The following is a 13,839-nucleotide window of genomic DNA, read 5'->3' as shown; positions in this document are numbered from 1 at the left end:
CTCCCCCTTTCTCGCTCTCTCTCCCTTTCCCCACCTCCCTCTCTGTCCTTCCCTCCCTCTCTCTCCCTCTCTCTTTGAAACTCTTCCTTTTGTTTTTGAGCTCTTCAGCTGAGAGTCCTGCGAGCCAGATGGTTACGTAAGAGGGGAACATGGCGGCCGCTCCTCCTCCGTGAGCGGACTCCACCTCCGGCCTAAATGCTGTGGATGTGGGGACCCCCACCAGGGAGCTCATGGGGAGGGAGGTGGTGATGTAACCTTGAGCCCACCCTGCTCTCATAGGGCCTAACTACCATACCAGCAGCACGAGATCCAGTAGACTTCACCGCTCACTCCTAACGGGCAACGCGGGTGTGAATCCCTGCACTGCAGTCGTGACCTGCGTCCTCTCACGTTCCCGGGCATTGTGTCTCATCACCGTGAGAGCCCAGGAGGTCTAGCAGGCTGGCGGTAGCTGCCAGTTAGGTTTGTGGCCCTCTTTGCGCCCCGTAAGGGGAAGCAGACGAGCAGGGCACCTCTCACAGAGAAGCTTGGGGCAAGTAAATGTGCATGAGTCAAACTGTGAGCAGCCCTGTCTGGTTTCTGTGGCTGCTCTGTACAAGTCTTCTGTCTCACAGGCCTGTGGTCGAGTTGCTATTTCTGCACGTCCTCAGCCACGAGCGCTGGAGTTTGACGGCGCTCTTCTGGAACACTGCATTACACAGACATGTTTGTTTACCTCCCACTGCTCCAGTGCCCTTATGGTAATATCTCACCCCAGGACTCCACAGGGCCAGCTCTGTTCACACACCTGCTGCTGGCACTTCTACTGTACGTTACGGATTTATGATCAGCGTTTTTGCTAAGTCGTACCGATTCTCTCCAGCGTCCGTCCTTTGTGTTGCGAGTACGTGTGGTGTCCTGTCCGAGAACAGTAGGATGCTCTGTGCTAGGGGAAGTGGCTAATCTGAGCTGGCCATCAGCCGGCCATGTTTGATTAGGAGGAAAGGTTGTGAGATGGGGGGGGGGTGGAGTTCCCCGCAGCGCGAGCACAGGCCAGCTTTCGCCGCGGCGACGGTGTGAGGAGTGGCGCGGGGCAGGACGCCGAGAGTCCTGCATGTCCCGCCGGGAGCTCGTAAGCCAGGCTGAACGGGAAGAGCGTTCACGTAGGAGATTTATGGTCTGGTCAAGCAGCGGGACTTCCTTCCTGTCCGTCCTCTGCTCAGGAAAGGAGACCATCTCTGACGCCCACCTCCATCTCTGGGCTGCTTCAGCCGCACCTTCTCCAGTCTTCACAGCGTCTGGTCAACAGAACCAAAGCCCGCTTCACCTTCCTCTCTGGAGGGGTGGAGGGGGACGTTAAGCTGGGTTTATACTGTCCACACCTCAAAAAGGACACGATCGCGGTGGCTCCGCTCATGCACTTTGGCACCCAGCACGTCATGAGGTGGTGCACTCTGCGTGCACTCTACCTTTTACAAGGTAGAATTCAGGCACTTGTACGTCACTTTCAAGGTCTATTTTCAGTATTTTCCAGCACCTTACAGCTTTATTAAGTTACATATTTATACAAATACACGTATACTTGAAATGATTAATTCAAAGAGATGGTACTGTGGTTGATCATGATTTTGAAAGCGCGGTTGTTAATTGTGATTGGATGGTTGACTTGTGTGTGTGTTTTTGAGAGCACTGTTGTTGATTTGTGATTGGATGGTTGACTGTGGTGTGTGTGTGTTCTTGAGAGCGCTGTGGTCAGTTGTGATTGGACGGTTGAGAGTGTGTGTGTGTGTGTGTGTGTGTGTGTGTGTGTGTGTGTGTGTGTGTGTGTGTGTGTGGCAGGTGTGGCAGGTGTGGCTCTGCTCTCCCACCTGACTCCCATTAGGGACATGTGAGAGTTCACGCACCATGAACTGACAAGACTCAGCACGCCTCGCTTAAACTGGCAGATTACACTCTACACAGCTTAGAGTTGCTTTCTATCTTCTCTCTCTCTCTCTCTGTCCCCTCTCTTTACACCCCCCCCCCCTTATAACACATATGTGCTGCTTTACGTGTATTTGTATTGCAAAGCAGTGGTTTGCCACTGTGAGGATGCTCAATATACGTTTCATTGTTGAAGGTGTGATAAGGAAAAGGAAGTACCTGCTCCAAAAGCTTTTGTTTCTCGTTTGTTTGACCTTTAACCTCTGGCCTTGATTGTGTTTCTTTTGCATTTTGGATGCAAAGATGCTAGAGTCCTTTTGGGTTCGACCTGGTTGACATGGTGACGCCTTGATTGTCCTCTATGGGTGTTAAAACCCCATTCTGTTCTCAGAATATTAAAAATGCCAAAAACATTAAAAGCCTTGTAGTCTTCAAAAGAGTGTAGTGTTCTAGAGATGGTGTTCAAACTGGTACGTGTAGTATTGAAATGACATTAGCCACTAGAGATGGTGTTCAAACTGGTACATGTAGTATTGAAATGACATTAGCCACTAGAGATGGTGTTCAAACTGGTACGTGTAGTATTGAAATGACATTAGCCACTAGAGATGGTGTTCAAACTGGTACGTGTAGTATTGAAATGACATTAGCCACTAGAGATGGTGTTCAAACTGGTACGTGTAGTATTGAACTGACATTAGCCACTAGAGATGGTGTTCAAACTGGTACGTGTAGTATTGAAATGACATTAGCCACTAGAGATGGTGTTCAAACTGGTACGTGTAGTATTGAACTGACATTAGCCACTAGAGATGGTGTTCAAACTGGTACGTGTAGTATTGAACTGACATTAGTCACTAGAGATGGTGTTCAAACTGGTACGTGTAGTATTGAAATGACATTAGCCACTAGAGATGGTGTTCAAACTGGTACGTGTAGTATTGAACTGACATTAGCCACTAGAGATGGTGTTCAAACTGGTACGTGTAGTATTGAACTGACATTAGTCACTAGAGATGGTGTTCAAACTGGTACGTGTAGTATTGAACTGACATTAGTCACTAGAGATGGTGTTCAAACTGGTACGTGTAGTATTGAAATGACATTAGCCACTAGAGATGGTGTTCAAACTGGTACGTGTAGTATTGAACTGACATTAGCCACTAGAGATGGTGTTCAAACTGGTACGTGTAGTATTGAACTGACATTAGCCACTAGAGATGGTGTTCAAACTGGTACGTGTAGTATTGAAATGACATTAGCCACTAGAGATGGTGTTCAAACTGGTACGTGTAGTATTGAACTGACATTAGCCACTAGAGATGGTGTTCAAACTGGTACGTGTAGTATTGAACTGACATTAGCCACTAGAGATGGTGTTCAAACTGGTACGTGTAGTATTGAAATGACATTAGCCACTAGAGATGGTGTTCAAACTGGTACGTGTAGTATTGAACTGACATTAGCCACTAGAGATGGTGTTCAAACTGGTACGTGTAGTATTGAACTGACATTAGCCACTAGAGATGGTGTTCAAACTGGTACGTGTAGTATTGAACTGACATTAGCCACTAGAGATGGTGTTCAAACTGGTACGTGTAGTATTGAACTGACATTAGCCACTAGAGATGGTGTTCAAACTGGTACGTGTAGTATTGAACTGACATTAGCCACTAGAGATGGTGTTCAAACTGGTACGTGTAGTATTGAACTGACATTAGCCACTAGAGATGGTGTTCAAACTGGTACGTGTAGTATTGAACTGACATTAGCCACTAGAGATGGTGTTCAAACTGGTACGTGTAGTATTGAACTGACATTAGCCACTAGAGATGGTGTTCAAACTGGTACGTGTAGTATTGAACTGACATTAGTCACTAGAGATGGTGTTCAAACTGGTACGTGTAGTATTGAAATGACATTAGCCACTAGAGATGGTGTTCAAACTGGTACGTGTAGTATTGAACTGACATTAGCCACTAGAGATGGTGTTCAAACTGGTACGTGTAGTATTGAACTGACATTAGCCACTAGAGATGGTGTTCAAACTGGTACGTGTAGTATTGAAATGACATTAGCCACTAGAGATGGTGTTCAAACTGGTACGTGTAGTATTGAACTGACATTAGCCACTAGAGATGGTGTTCAAACTGGTACGTGTAGTATTGAACTGACATTAGTCACTAGAGATGGTGTTCAAACTGGTACGTGTAGTATTGAAATGACATTAGCCACTAGAGATGGTGTTCAAACTGGTACGTGTAGTATTGAAATGACATTAGCCACTAGAGATGGTGTTCAAACTGGTACGTGTAGTATTGAAATGACATTAGCCACTAGAGATGGTGTTCAAACTGGTACGTGTAGTATTGAACTGACATTAGCCACTAGAGATGGTGTTCAAACTGGTACATGTAGTATTGAACTGACATTAGCCACTAGAGATGGTGTTCAAACTGGTACGTGTAGTATTGAAATGACATTAGCCACTAGAGATGGTGTTCAAACTGGTACGTGTAGTATTGAACTGACATTAGCCACTAGAGATGGTGTTCAAACTGGTACGTGTAGTATTGAACTGACATTAGCCACTAGAGATGGTGTTCAAACTGGTACGTGTAGTATTGAACTGACATTAGCCACTAGAGATGGTGTTCAAACTGGTACGTGTAGTATTGAACTGACATTAGCCACTAGAGATGGTGTTCAAACTGGTACGTGTAGTATTGAAATGACATTAGCCACTAGAGATGGTGTTCAAACTGGTACGTGTAGTATTGAAATGACATTAGCCACTAGAGATGGTGTTCAAACTGGTACTTGTGCTTCACTTCCTGGAGGTGGTTTGGGACTCGTGGCAGTTGTGGGAGTCTCGGGTCATGTGATCTGTAGGGGCTGCGTCTGACCGCCGTTCTGACAGGAAGGACTGAGAGTGTGTTTAGTGTCCCTCCCCGTCCTGCGCCAGAGAGCAGCCCTGCCAAGTGGACATTCCTGCATAGTAACGCCACTCACACATGCCTGCCAAACACACCAAGTGTGTCATGGAGTCCGAAGTTGCCCCAGTAACCCAGCGAGCCACACCCCCAGTTATCCAGCGAGCCACACCCCCAGTAACCCAGCGAGCCACACCCCCAGTTATCCAGCGAGCCACACCCCCAGTAACCCAGCGAGCCACACCCCCAGTAACCCAGCGAACCACACCCCCAGTAACCCAGCAAGCCACGCCCCCAGTAACCCAGCGAACCTCACTCCCAGTAACCCAATGAACCACACCCCCAGTAACCCAGCAGGCCACGCCCCCAGTAACCCAGCGAACCTCACTCCCAGTAACCCAGCGAACCACACCCCCAGTAACCCAGCAGGCCACGCCCCCAGTAACCCAGCGAGACGCGCCTCTTGGCCGGAACATGTTGAGATGACAGGAGCATGAGTGGCCCCAGGACCTCCCTTATGCTCCTTCATGTGTTCACCATTCTGCCTCACTCCCCTGATCTCTCCTTCCTGTCCTCTCTCTCTCCCTCCCTCTCTTCATTCCCTCTCCTCTCATTTAGTCTCCCTCCCTCTCTCTCCCTCTCTCCCTCCCCCTCTCTATCTCTCTCTCTTCTCTTACTCCCTCTCTCTCTCCCTTTCCCTCCCCCTCTCTATCTCTCTCTCTCTTCTCTTACTCCCTCTCTATCTCTCTCTTCTCTTACTCCCTCTTCCTCTATCCTCTCTGTCTTTCCACACAAAGCATGACCCTGGGTGTGGTGATCATTCCAATGACATGCATTGTGAGACAGAATCCCAGTGAATTTCACAATGCGGCAGTAATAAAATTAGACGTATCTGGCTCAGAACAGACGCTGGGGGAAGTGGCAACAATTAGTGGCTTTTTTTTTTCTTTTGGGCTATACAGAGGTGGTTGTTTATATTTTAGTCTGCACAGAGGTGGTTGTTTATACTTTAGTCTGCACAGAGGTGCTTGTTTACACTTTGGTATGCATAGAGGTCGTTGTTTACACTAAATATTCTGTGCTCTTTTTATGATGGACGAGCCGTTGGCATGACGATAATAGACCTTCATCAGACCAGGCCCTGTGTGTGCCGTGTGTGGTTATCTTAGTCCCTGTGTGTGGTTATCTTAGTCCCTGTGTGTGGTTATCTTGGTCCCCGTGTGTGCTGTGTGCGATTATCTTAGGTCCTGTGTGTGGTTATCTTAGTCCCTGTGTGTGCTGTGTATGGTTATCTTAGTCCCTGTGTGTGCTGTGTGTGGTTATCTTAGTCCCTGTGTGTGCTGTGTATGGTTATCTTAGTCCCTGTGTGTGCTGTGTGTGGTTATCTTAGGCCCTGTGTGTGCTGTGTGTGGTTATCTTAGTCCCTGTGTGTGCTGTGTGCGATTATCTTAGGCCCTGTGTGTGCTGTGTATGGTTATCTTAGTCCCTGTGTGTGCTGTGTATGGTTATCTTAGTCCCTGTGTGTGCTGTGTGTGGTTATCTTAGTCCCTGTGTGTGCTGTGTATGGTTATCTTAGTCCCTGTGTGTGCTGTGTATGGTTATCTTAGTCCCTGTGTGTGCTGTGAGTGGTTATCTTAGGCCCTGTGTGTGCTGTGTATGGTTATCTTAGTCCCTGTGTGTGCTGTGTGTGGTTATCTTAGTCCCTGTGTGTGCTGTGTATGGTTATCTTAGTCCCTGTGTGTGCTGTGTGTGGTTATCTTAGGCCCTGTGTGTGCTGTGTGTGGTTATCTTAGTCCCTGTGTGTGCTGTGTGCGATTATCTTAGGCCCTGTGTGTGCTGTGTATGGTTATCTTAGTCCCTGTGTGTGCTGTGTATGGTTATCTTAGTCCCTGTGTGTGCTGTGTGTGGTTATCTTAGTCCCTGTGTGTGCTGTGTATGGTTATCTTAGTCCCTGTGTGTGCTGTGTATGGTTATCTTAGTCCCTGTGTGTGCTGTGAGTGGTTATCTTAGGCCCTGTGTGTGCTGTGTATGGTTATCTTAGTCCCTGTGTGTGCTGTGTATGGTTATCTTAGTCCCTGTGTGTGCTGTGTATGGTTATCTTAGTCCCTGTGTGTGCTGTGTATGGTTATCTTAGTCCCTGTGTGTGCTGTGTGTGGTTATCTTAGTCCCTGTGTGTGCTGTGTATGGTTATCTTAGTCCCTGTGTGTGCTGTGTATGGTTATCTTAGTCCCTGTGTGTGCTGTGTGTGGTTATCTTAGTCCCTGTGTGTGCTGTGTATGGTTATCTTAGTCCCTGTGTGTGCTGTGTGTGGTTATCTTAGTCCCTGTGTGTGCTGTGAGTGGTTATCTCAGGCCCTGTGTGTGCTGTGTGTGGTTATCTTAGTCCCTGTGTGTGCTGTGTATGGTTATCTTAGTCCCTGTGTGTGCTGTGTGTGGTTATCTTAGTCCCTGTGTGTGCTGTGAGTGGTTATCTCAGGCCCTGTGAGTGGTTATCTCAGACAGGGACACAGACGTGTGTTTGGACAAGTCCCTCCTCCACTCATATCATGCCTGTCCAAGCTTGTAACGACCACAATAGCTTTCGTTTTCAGAGAAGAATCCCACATGAATGGCACGAGTGTGCAGGGAGTGAGGTGTGTGTCCACACAGATACAGACACTCCTGACCTCTGGTGCGTCCACACAGATGCAGACACTCCTGACCTCTGGTGCGTCCACACAGATGCAGACACTCCTGACCTCTGGTGCGTCCACACAGATGCAGACACTCCTGACCTCTGGTGCGTCCACACAGATGCAGACACTCCTGACCTCTGGTGCGTCCACACAGACGCAGACACTCCTGACGTCTGGTGCGTCCACACAGACGCAGACACTCCTGACGTCTGGTGCGTCCACACAGACGCAGACACTCCTGACGTCTGGTGCGTCCACACAGACGCAGACACTCCTGACCTCTGGTGTGTCCACACAGACGCGGTTGACCCTAAGCCCCATGTGGTGTGTGTTGGGCCAATGGTGACCAAGTGCTTGGCTTTACTGTATAGGACTATGAACTGGGCGGGTGCAAAAATCCTTCTGTATGCAAATTTCACTGATCACTTGATGGTGATTATGTAGGCAGAGAACCACGACTGGGTTTAATCCCAGCTCTCACTTGGTATGACGTCATGCTCCAGGGAGCCAGTCCCTGCAGTAGATTCATGGAAGGCCTTTTGGACAGAAGGGTATGCTAACTGGCTAATTGTGAGCTTTGCATTTAAGGTATGAGCATGAAACAGTAAAAGGATGCATGTATATCCAAAGCAACTTAAACTAGCTCTAATACTGAATGGTGTGCAGATATACCACTCAGGAGTACTGAATGGTGTGCAGATATACCACTCAGGAGTACTGAATAGTGTGCAGATACACCACTCAGGAGTACTGAATAGTGTGCAGATATACCACTCAGGAGTACTGAATGGTGTGCAGATATACCACTCAGGAGTACCGAATAGTGTGCAGATACACCACTCAGGAGTACTGAATAGTGTGCAGATATACCACTCAGGAGTACTGAATGGTGTGCAGATATACCACTCAGGAGTACCGAATAGTGTGCAGATATACCACTCAGGAGTACTGAATGGTGTGCAGATATACCACTAGGGAGTAGTGAACAGTGTGCAGATATACCACTAGGGAGTAGTGAACAGTGTGCAGATATACCATTCAGGAGTACTGAATGGTGTGCAGATATACCACTAGGATATACTACACAGTGTGCAGATATACCACTCAGGAGTACTAAATGGTGTGCAGATATACCACTAGGGAGTAGTGAACAGTGTGCAGATATATTTTCTTTTATCACATTCTTTCCATTTCCCCACTTGTAACTGTGCTGTCTTCTTGCAGTGTGTTCCCAACAGTAGTCGTGGCTCTTGCCCCCAGCATAAGGGCTTTTGAAGATTGCTTTGATGCCTCTCACTTAAAAGCACAGTTCTTTGCTCTAATGTCTAAAGCTTTCTGCAAACTGGGAGAATCAGATTCCTGGCACAGCGACTGGGCAACATGATATTTGTGTTTCTCGATATGTAAAATAATCCTTTTGGTATCAAACTGGGGAAGGCATGCAGGCTCTCAGTGCTCTCTAGCAAACGTTGAGCAGTCAGAAGGTCCGGGTACTTTAAAACCAGCCCCACGGCTGCCCTGCAGTTAGCCCACTGGATGGGGAATCATACACATTCAACAGATTAATATTGATATTTGCAATACTAGCAAGTTGGGCTCCTGCCTGGATCTGCTCATGTGGAAGGGTTCCTGGGTTTCTCTTCGCTGTGGCGCCTGTGTTTGACCAAGTCGTGCTGACGTCCAGCCATCAGGTGTGATCGCTGGCTTGTGACTAACGGCTCCATCTTGGCTCCATGTGTCTGCAGGAATTGGAAAAGTAAAGCGGAAAGCAGGTATGCGGGAGACGGCGTCGAGCCCGGATGCGGACTTCTACACGGACAACGGCGAGCGTCTGTACGACCTGAACTTGCCGGCGCTGGTGAAGTTCAACTACACGGCGGAGAGGGAGGACGAGCTGTCCCTGGTCAAGGGCACGCGGGTCATCGTCATGGAGAAGTGCAGCGACGGCTGGTGGCGGGGGAGCTTCAACGGCCGCTCGGGGTGGTTCCCCTCCAACTACGTGACGGAGGACGGCGGCGTGGGCCCTGGCGGAGACGCGGCGGGCCTGTCCGAGAAGCTGGCGGCCGTGGTGCACGGCGCCAACGGCGGACGGGTGCTCCACGCCGTCCAGGCGCTCTACCCCTTCGGCTCGGCCAACGACGAGGAGCTGAACTTCGAGAAGGGCGAGGTGATGGAGGTGCTGGAGAAGCCAGACAACGACCCCGAGTGGTGGAAGTGTCGCAAGGCGGACGGGCAGGTCGGCCTCGTGCCCAAGAACTACGTGGCCGTGCTGCAGGAGGCGCAGAGCCCCGGGGGCGGTGCTGGCCCACCCACGCCCGACTGCGACTACATCGAGCCCTCGCCAAGCGGCCGCTTCGCTGGGAAGGAGTGGTACTATGGCAAAGTGACCCGGCACCAAGCTGAAGTGGCCCTCAACCAGAGAGGCACGGAGGGAGATTTCCTCATCAGAGACAGCGAGTCCTCGGTGAGTACAGTGTCTGGACCGCTTTTATCAAGTGTGGTGTTGATGAGCGATAACTCAGTTGAGTGTGGCCGGCCCAAACTGCTGCTGGTCCAGGGCCTCTGAGCCTCTGCTCCAAAACCACAGTACTTGTTCTACTTCAGATTATAATCTGTATACTTCACTGTGTGGGCTTGTTGGGGACTTGGGTACCTGGTGTGAGGATGTAACAACATCACTTCAAAGACAAAGTTCTACAAATACATAAGAACTAGATGCACTGTGAAGAGAGACCGTGTTGGCCATAATATCTCCATTCTCTTTTCTGTCCTTCCAGCCCAACGACTTCTCCATATCCCTCAAGGCCCAGACCAAAAACAAGCATTTCAAAGTGCAGTTGAAGGACGACCTGTACTGCATCGGACAGCGCAAGTTCAGCTCCATGGAGGAGCTGGTTGAGCACTACAAAAAGGCCCCCATCTTCACCGGCGAGCAGGGAGACAAACTCTACCTGGTCAAGGCGCTGCCTGCCTCCTGATCCACACCACCACCCTCGCAATCCCAGCACAGCTCCAGGGCCGAGAGACCAGCATTCCCACACCAGAGAGACAACAGGGGGGACAGAGGAATGATGTACGGACTCCCGTTTTCATGCTCGGAGACGGTTTCGTGTTCAGACACTTCCACGTATCGAAATACGATTCTGTTTAGGGCGTAGGTGATGTATTTCGATGTCAATATGTATTAGAATTATAACTAGGTTTTCTTTTGTTGATATATATATATATATTTGTTTCTTTCAGTAATTGCCTTTTAATTTCAGTCCTTCTAGTAGCTTCCATGGCCCTTGGGAACATTTGGTCCTGTTGACAGAGAACTGAGGCCCTGCACATTTCACAAATTTCTCCTCACGCTGCTTCAGTGTGGCCATGCAGGGAGCTGAGCTCGCGTCTGGGAGGATCTGTCTTTTCTGCAAAAAGTCCAACTCAATCAAAGTGAATGACCAAAGCTTATTTATTAGCAACGATGTGGTGAACGTTACTCAGAGTCCTGGCTGGCTGTATGATTCTGGTCTGACATGAGAAGTGGTTGTTTTGATATTTGCGAACAGCTTATCATGATGTACAGTCTGCTGTCACGGAATGCCAGGCGGGTTGCCAAGGGAACCGTTCTGTATTCAAAAGGTCGATTCTTTCAGCAGCGATGACTGCTTCCTTATCAGTCTAGACTGGTTGAAACACAAGAGTCCTGTGGGCTGAGAACCAGGTCACCGACTGATGTTAAACTGAAAATCCAGCAGTCAGACAGATCTGGGATCAGCCGCAGTGAGACGGATCTGAGATCGGCCGCATGGTCTCACGGGGGTGGGGGGGTGTAGTGACTGCTTATGTGTATGTTTCTGTGTACTGGTTGGAGTGTAAGCTCTGATGGTGCTCGTGTTGGGCTCGATGGTCCTTCTGCAGTGATCGTCATATGTGTCATGGGTCATTGGGGGTATTGTGGTTCGTTCGTGCCAACGTGAAGCAGGCTGTCCCTGTCCTCTGTCTCCATGGGACACGTGCCAGCGTGTCACGTGAGAAGCGACGGGGGCTTAATTTTGCTTTGATGCGGGGTGTCTGCTGGTTGTCATGGTGCTGCCCTTGCTGCTCACGTGACCTGATAAAAGGTGCAGGGAGGGGGGGCCATTGGGAAGGTGACGTGATGGAGGTCTTTGTGCTGAGGCCTGAAGAATGTTGGGAATCGTAGTGTTGAGCTGGCAGATACTTTGGTTTGTCCTTTACTGCAGGGCTGACGCAAGATGGGGGCAAATAGGTGGAGGATTCCACATCAGCCCCCACTGATGAGTTCTCCAGCTTGGGGTTGGACTGGGGCAAGAGAGAGGGATGAGGATAGTCGGGGGGTGTATGGAAAACACACACACACACACACACACACACACACACACAGCTACGTAGAGCAGTGAGTCAAGGGTGAGTGTGAGGTTTACATTGAAATCCAATCTGCAATATCTATCAAGAGAAAGGCACAGAGCCGTAGACGGAGTACAGCGCGGACTACACACTGGCCAGCCCTAGAGTCCCTGGAGTGGGACAGTCTGGCCCACCAAACACAATTAAAGAACAGTAAGAACAGAGACTTCGTCGGCGCTCCCCTAACCGAATGGTTCATGTAGGTGGAGCAGCGTTTAGCGCCTCTCCTGTCTGGACACGCCTTCTCTATTTGAGTAACGCTTTGCATGTGCATAAATCCCTTCACCGTGATGGCCATCTCCTGCACACTTTGGCCATTCAGCCTGATTGTACTGTTAAGCCTTGTGTTGACCTACAAATTCGATATGCATCTGTGCAACTCAGCCGTGGTTCCTGCTGTCCCTGGGCGAGGAGTGCCCTTATTGTGCAGCTGTATCCTCCCAGCATGGTGGCCTGTTGATTCGGAGGACGTTTCTGGATGTTCATGGCTGCATTTAAGACAGTCTGACTGTACAGTTCGTTAAGATTATTCAAGGCTTAAGTTATAAAGGGGTTGGTTTTTAGTTTGTTCTGCACTCTAACCAGCAGGAGTAATATTGTGAGTGAGCTGTATCGTGACTTGCGTTTAGCACACACTATTGAAACCTCACCAGTTTTGTTCTTATATAAACGTCTTTGGCAACAGGAGAAAAACGGGATACTTAATAGCATCGTGTTCACTAGTTGTGAGTGTGGAATGGTCTCTAACTCTCTTAACTCTCTTTAACTCTCACCTGACCTCTGAAATGACCACGTGGCTGATTCACTGAGCTATTTCCACCCTCTCTCTCCTGGTGTGCTGTGTTTTACTTGGCTGGGGCTGTCTTGGTTTTGATTTTCCCTTTAAACGTGGCCACTCTCCCTGAAAGGTGGATGGTGGACTGGTGACCTGTTGTGATGGTAACCTGCTATCCTGCCACCACCAATCCTGACGTTTCCATTTACTCACCTGTGCCATTGTCACACATCAGACGGTAATACTGCTCATCTAGGGAAGGATACTCATGCGAGTTTCCCAGACTCCTGCTCCTGGAGGTCCAGACCCTGCTCCTGGAGGTCCAGACCCTGCTCCTGGAGGTCCAGACCCTGCTCCTGGAGGTCCAGACCCTGCTCCTGGAGGTCCAGACCCTGCTCCTGGAGGTCCAGACCCTGCTCCTGGAGGTCCAGACCCTGCTCCTGGAGGTCCAGGCCCTGCTCCTGGAGTGCTGCACCTTCTAGCTGATGACCGATTCTCTTGGGAGAGGAGAGAGGCACGAGGCCATATTGCATTGAGATGTGAAGGGGGTGGACACTGCAAGACCAGGTCTGGGAAACTCTGCTGTAATGACTAGGCCTGAGGGGATGAGAGGAGGCCGTCATAGACCTGCCCTTGTGACTCGATGATCATGTGCCCTGGTGTCTGTAAGGAGGCGTGTCCTGAAACGGGTCTCCCTTGAACCATTCGTTAGGGGTGGAAAAGCCAAACGCCTTCTAGATCTGCAGTATTACTCTTACAGAACTCAGAGCCACTAATCGCTCTACAAAGAACCTCATTAAGGATTTTGATTGCTCATGCGGTAATGATTTGCTTTCATGGTGTATTTTCTAACCTTAAGCATGTGGCGGATGAATTATTTCTGACCCTGAGCCTGTGTTGAGGAGCAACCTGTTCTTGCTTCGTCAAACAGAGACAACGGAGACCGAGAGATCTGGGCCAGACAATGCTGTGAAAAAAACTGTACATATATGCTCACTATATTCGTGGAACTATGAGTCCTTTTCCTATCTAACAGAACTTTATTAGACTGTTCAAAGGAAGTAATAAAGTATGTAAACCAATCTCTGTGTCCTGTACTGCACTTTCATCTTGAGGTGAGAAACGTAACTCAGGCCTGCTGTGTG

The 13,839-nt window shown here is 49.2% G+C and overlaps 1 protein-coding gene across 5 annotated transcripts in view; it reads left to right on the top strand.

The window, feature by feature from the left end:
* Positions 1 to 13,776, top strand: part of nck1b (NCK adaptor protein 1b) — a 41,428-nt gene extending 27,652 nt beyond the window's left edge. For 4 of the 5 annotated variants that reach the window (XM_076971065.1, XM_076971066.1, XM_076971067.1 and 1 more), the window contains 3 exons: positions 9,255 to 9,973; positions 10,287 to 13,014; positions 13,141 to 13,776. In XM_076971065.1, the coding sequence (XP_076827180.1) occupies positions 9,255 to 9,973; positions 10,287 to 10,487 (920 nt within the window). In that variant the 3' untranslated portion in view covers positions 10,488 to 13,014; positions 13,141 to 13,776. Of the gene's footprint in view, positions 1 to 9,254; positions 9,974 to 10,286; positions 13,078 to 13,140 lie in introns of all 5 variants that reach the window. The other variant, XM_076971068.1, reaches the window with a different exon arrangement.
* Positions 13,777 to 13,839: the final 63 nt, after the last annotated feature.

This window comes from Brachyhypopomus gauderio, chromosome 13 (assembly GCF_052324685.1).
Source record: "Brachyhypopomus gauderio isolate BG-103 chromosome 13, BGAUD_0.2, whole genome shotgun sequence".
NCBI classification, from domain to species: domain Eukaryota; kingdom Metazoa; phylum Chordata; class Actinopteri; order Gymnotiformes; family Hypopomidae; genus Brachyhypopomus; species Brachyhypopomus gauderio.
This window is presented reverse-complemented; position numbering and strand designations above follow the sequence as displayed.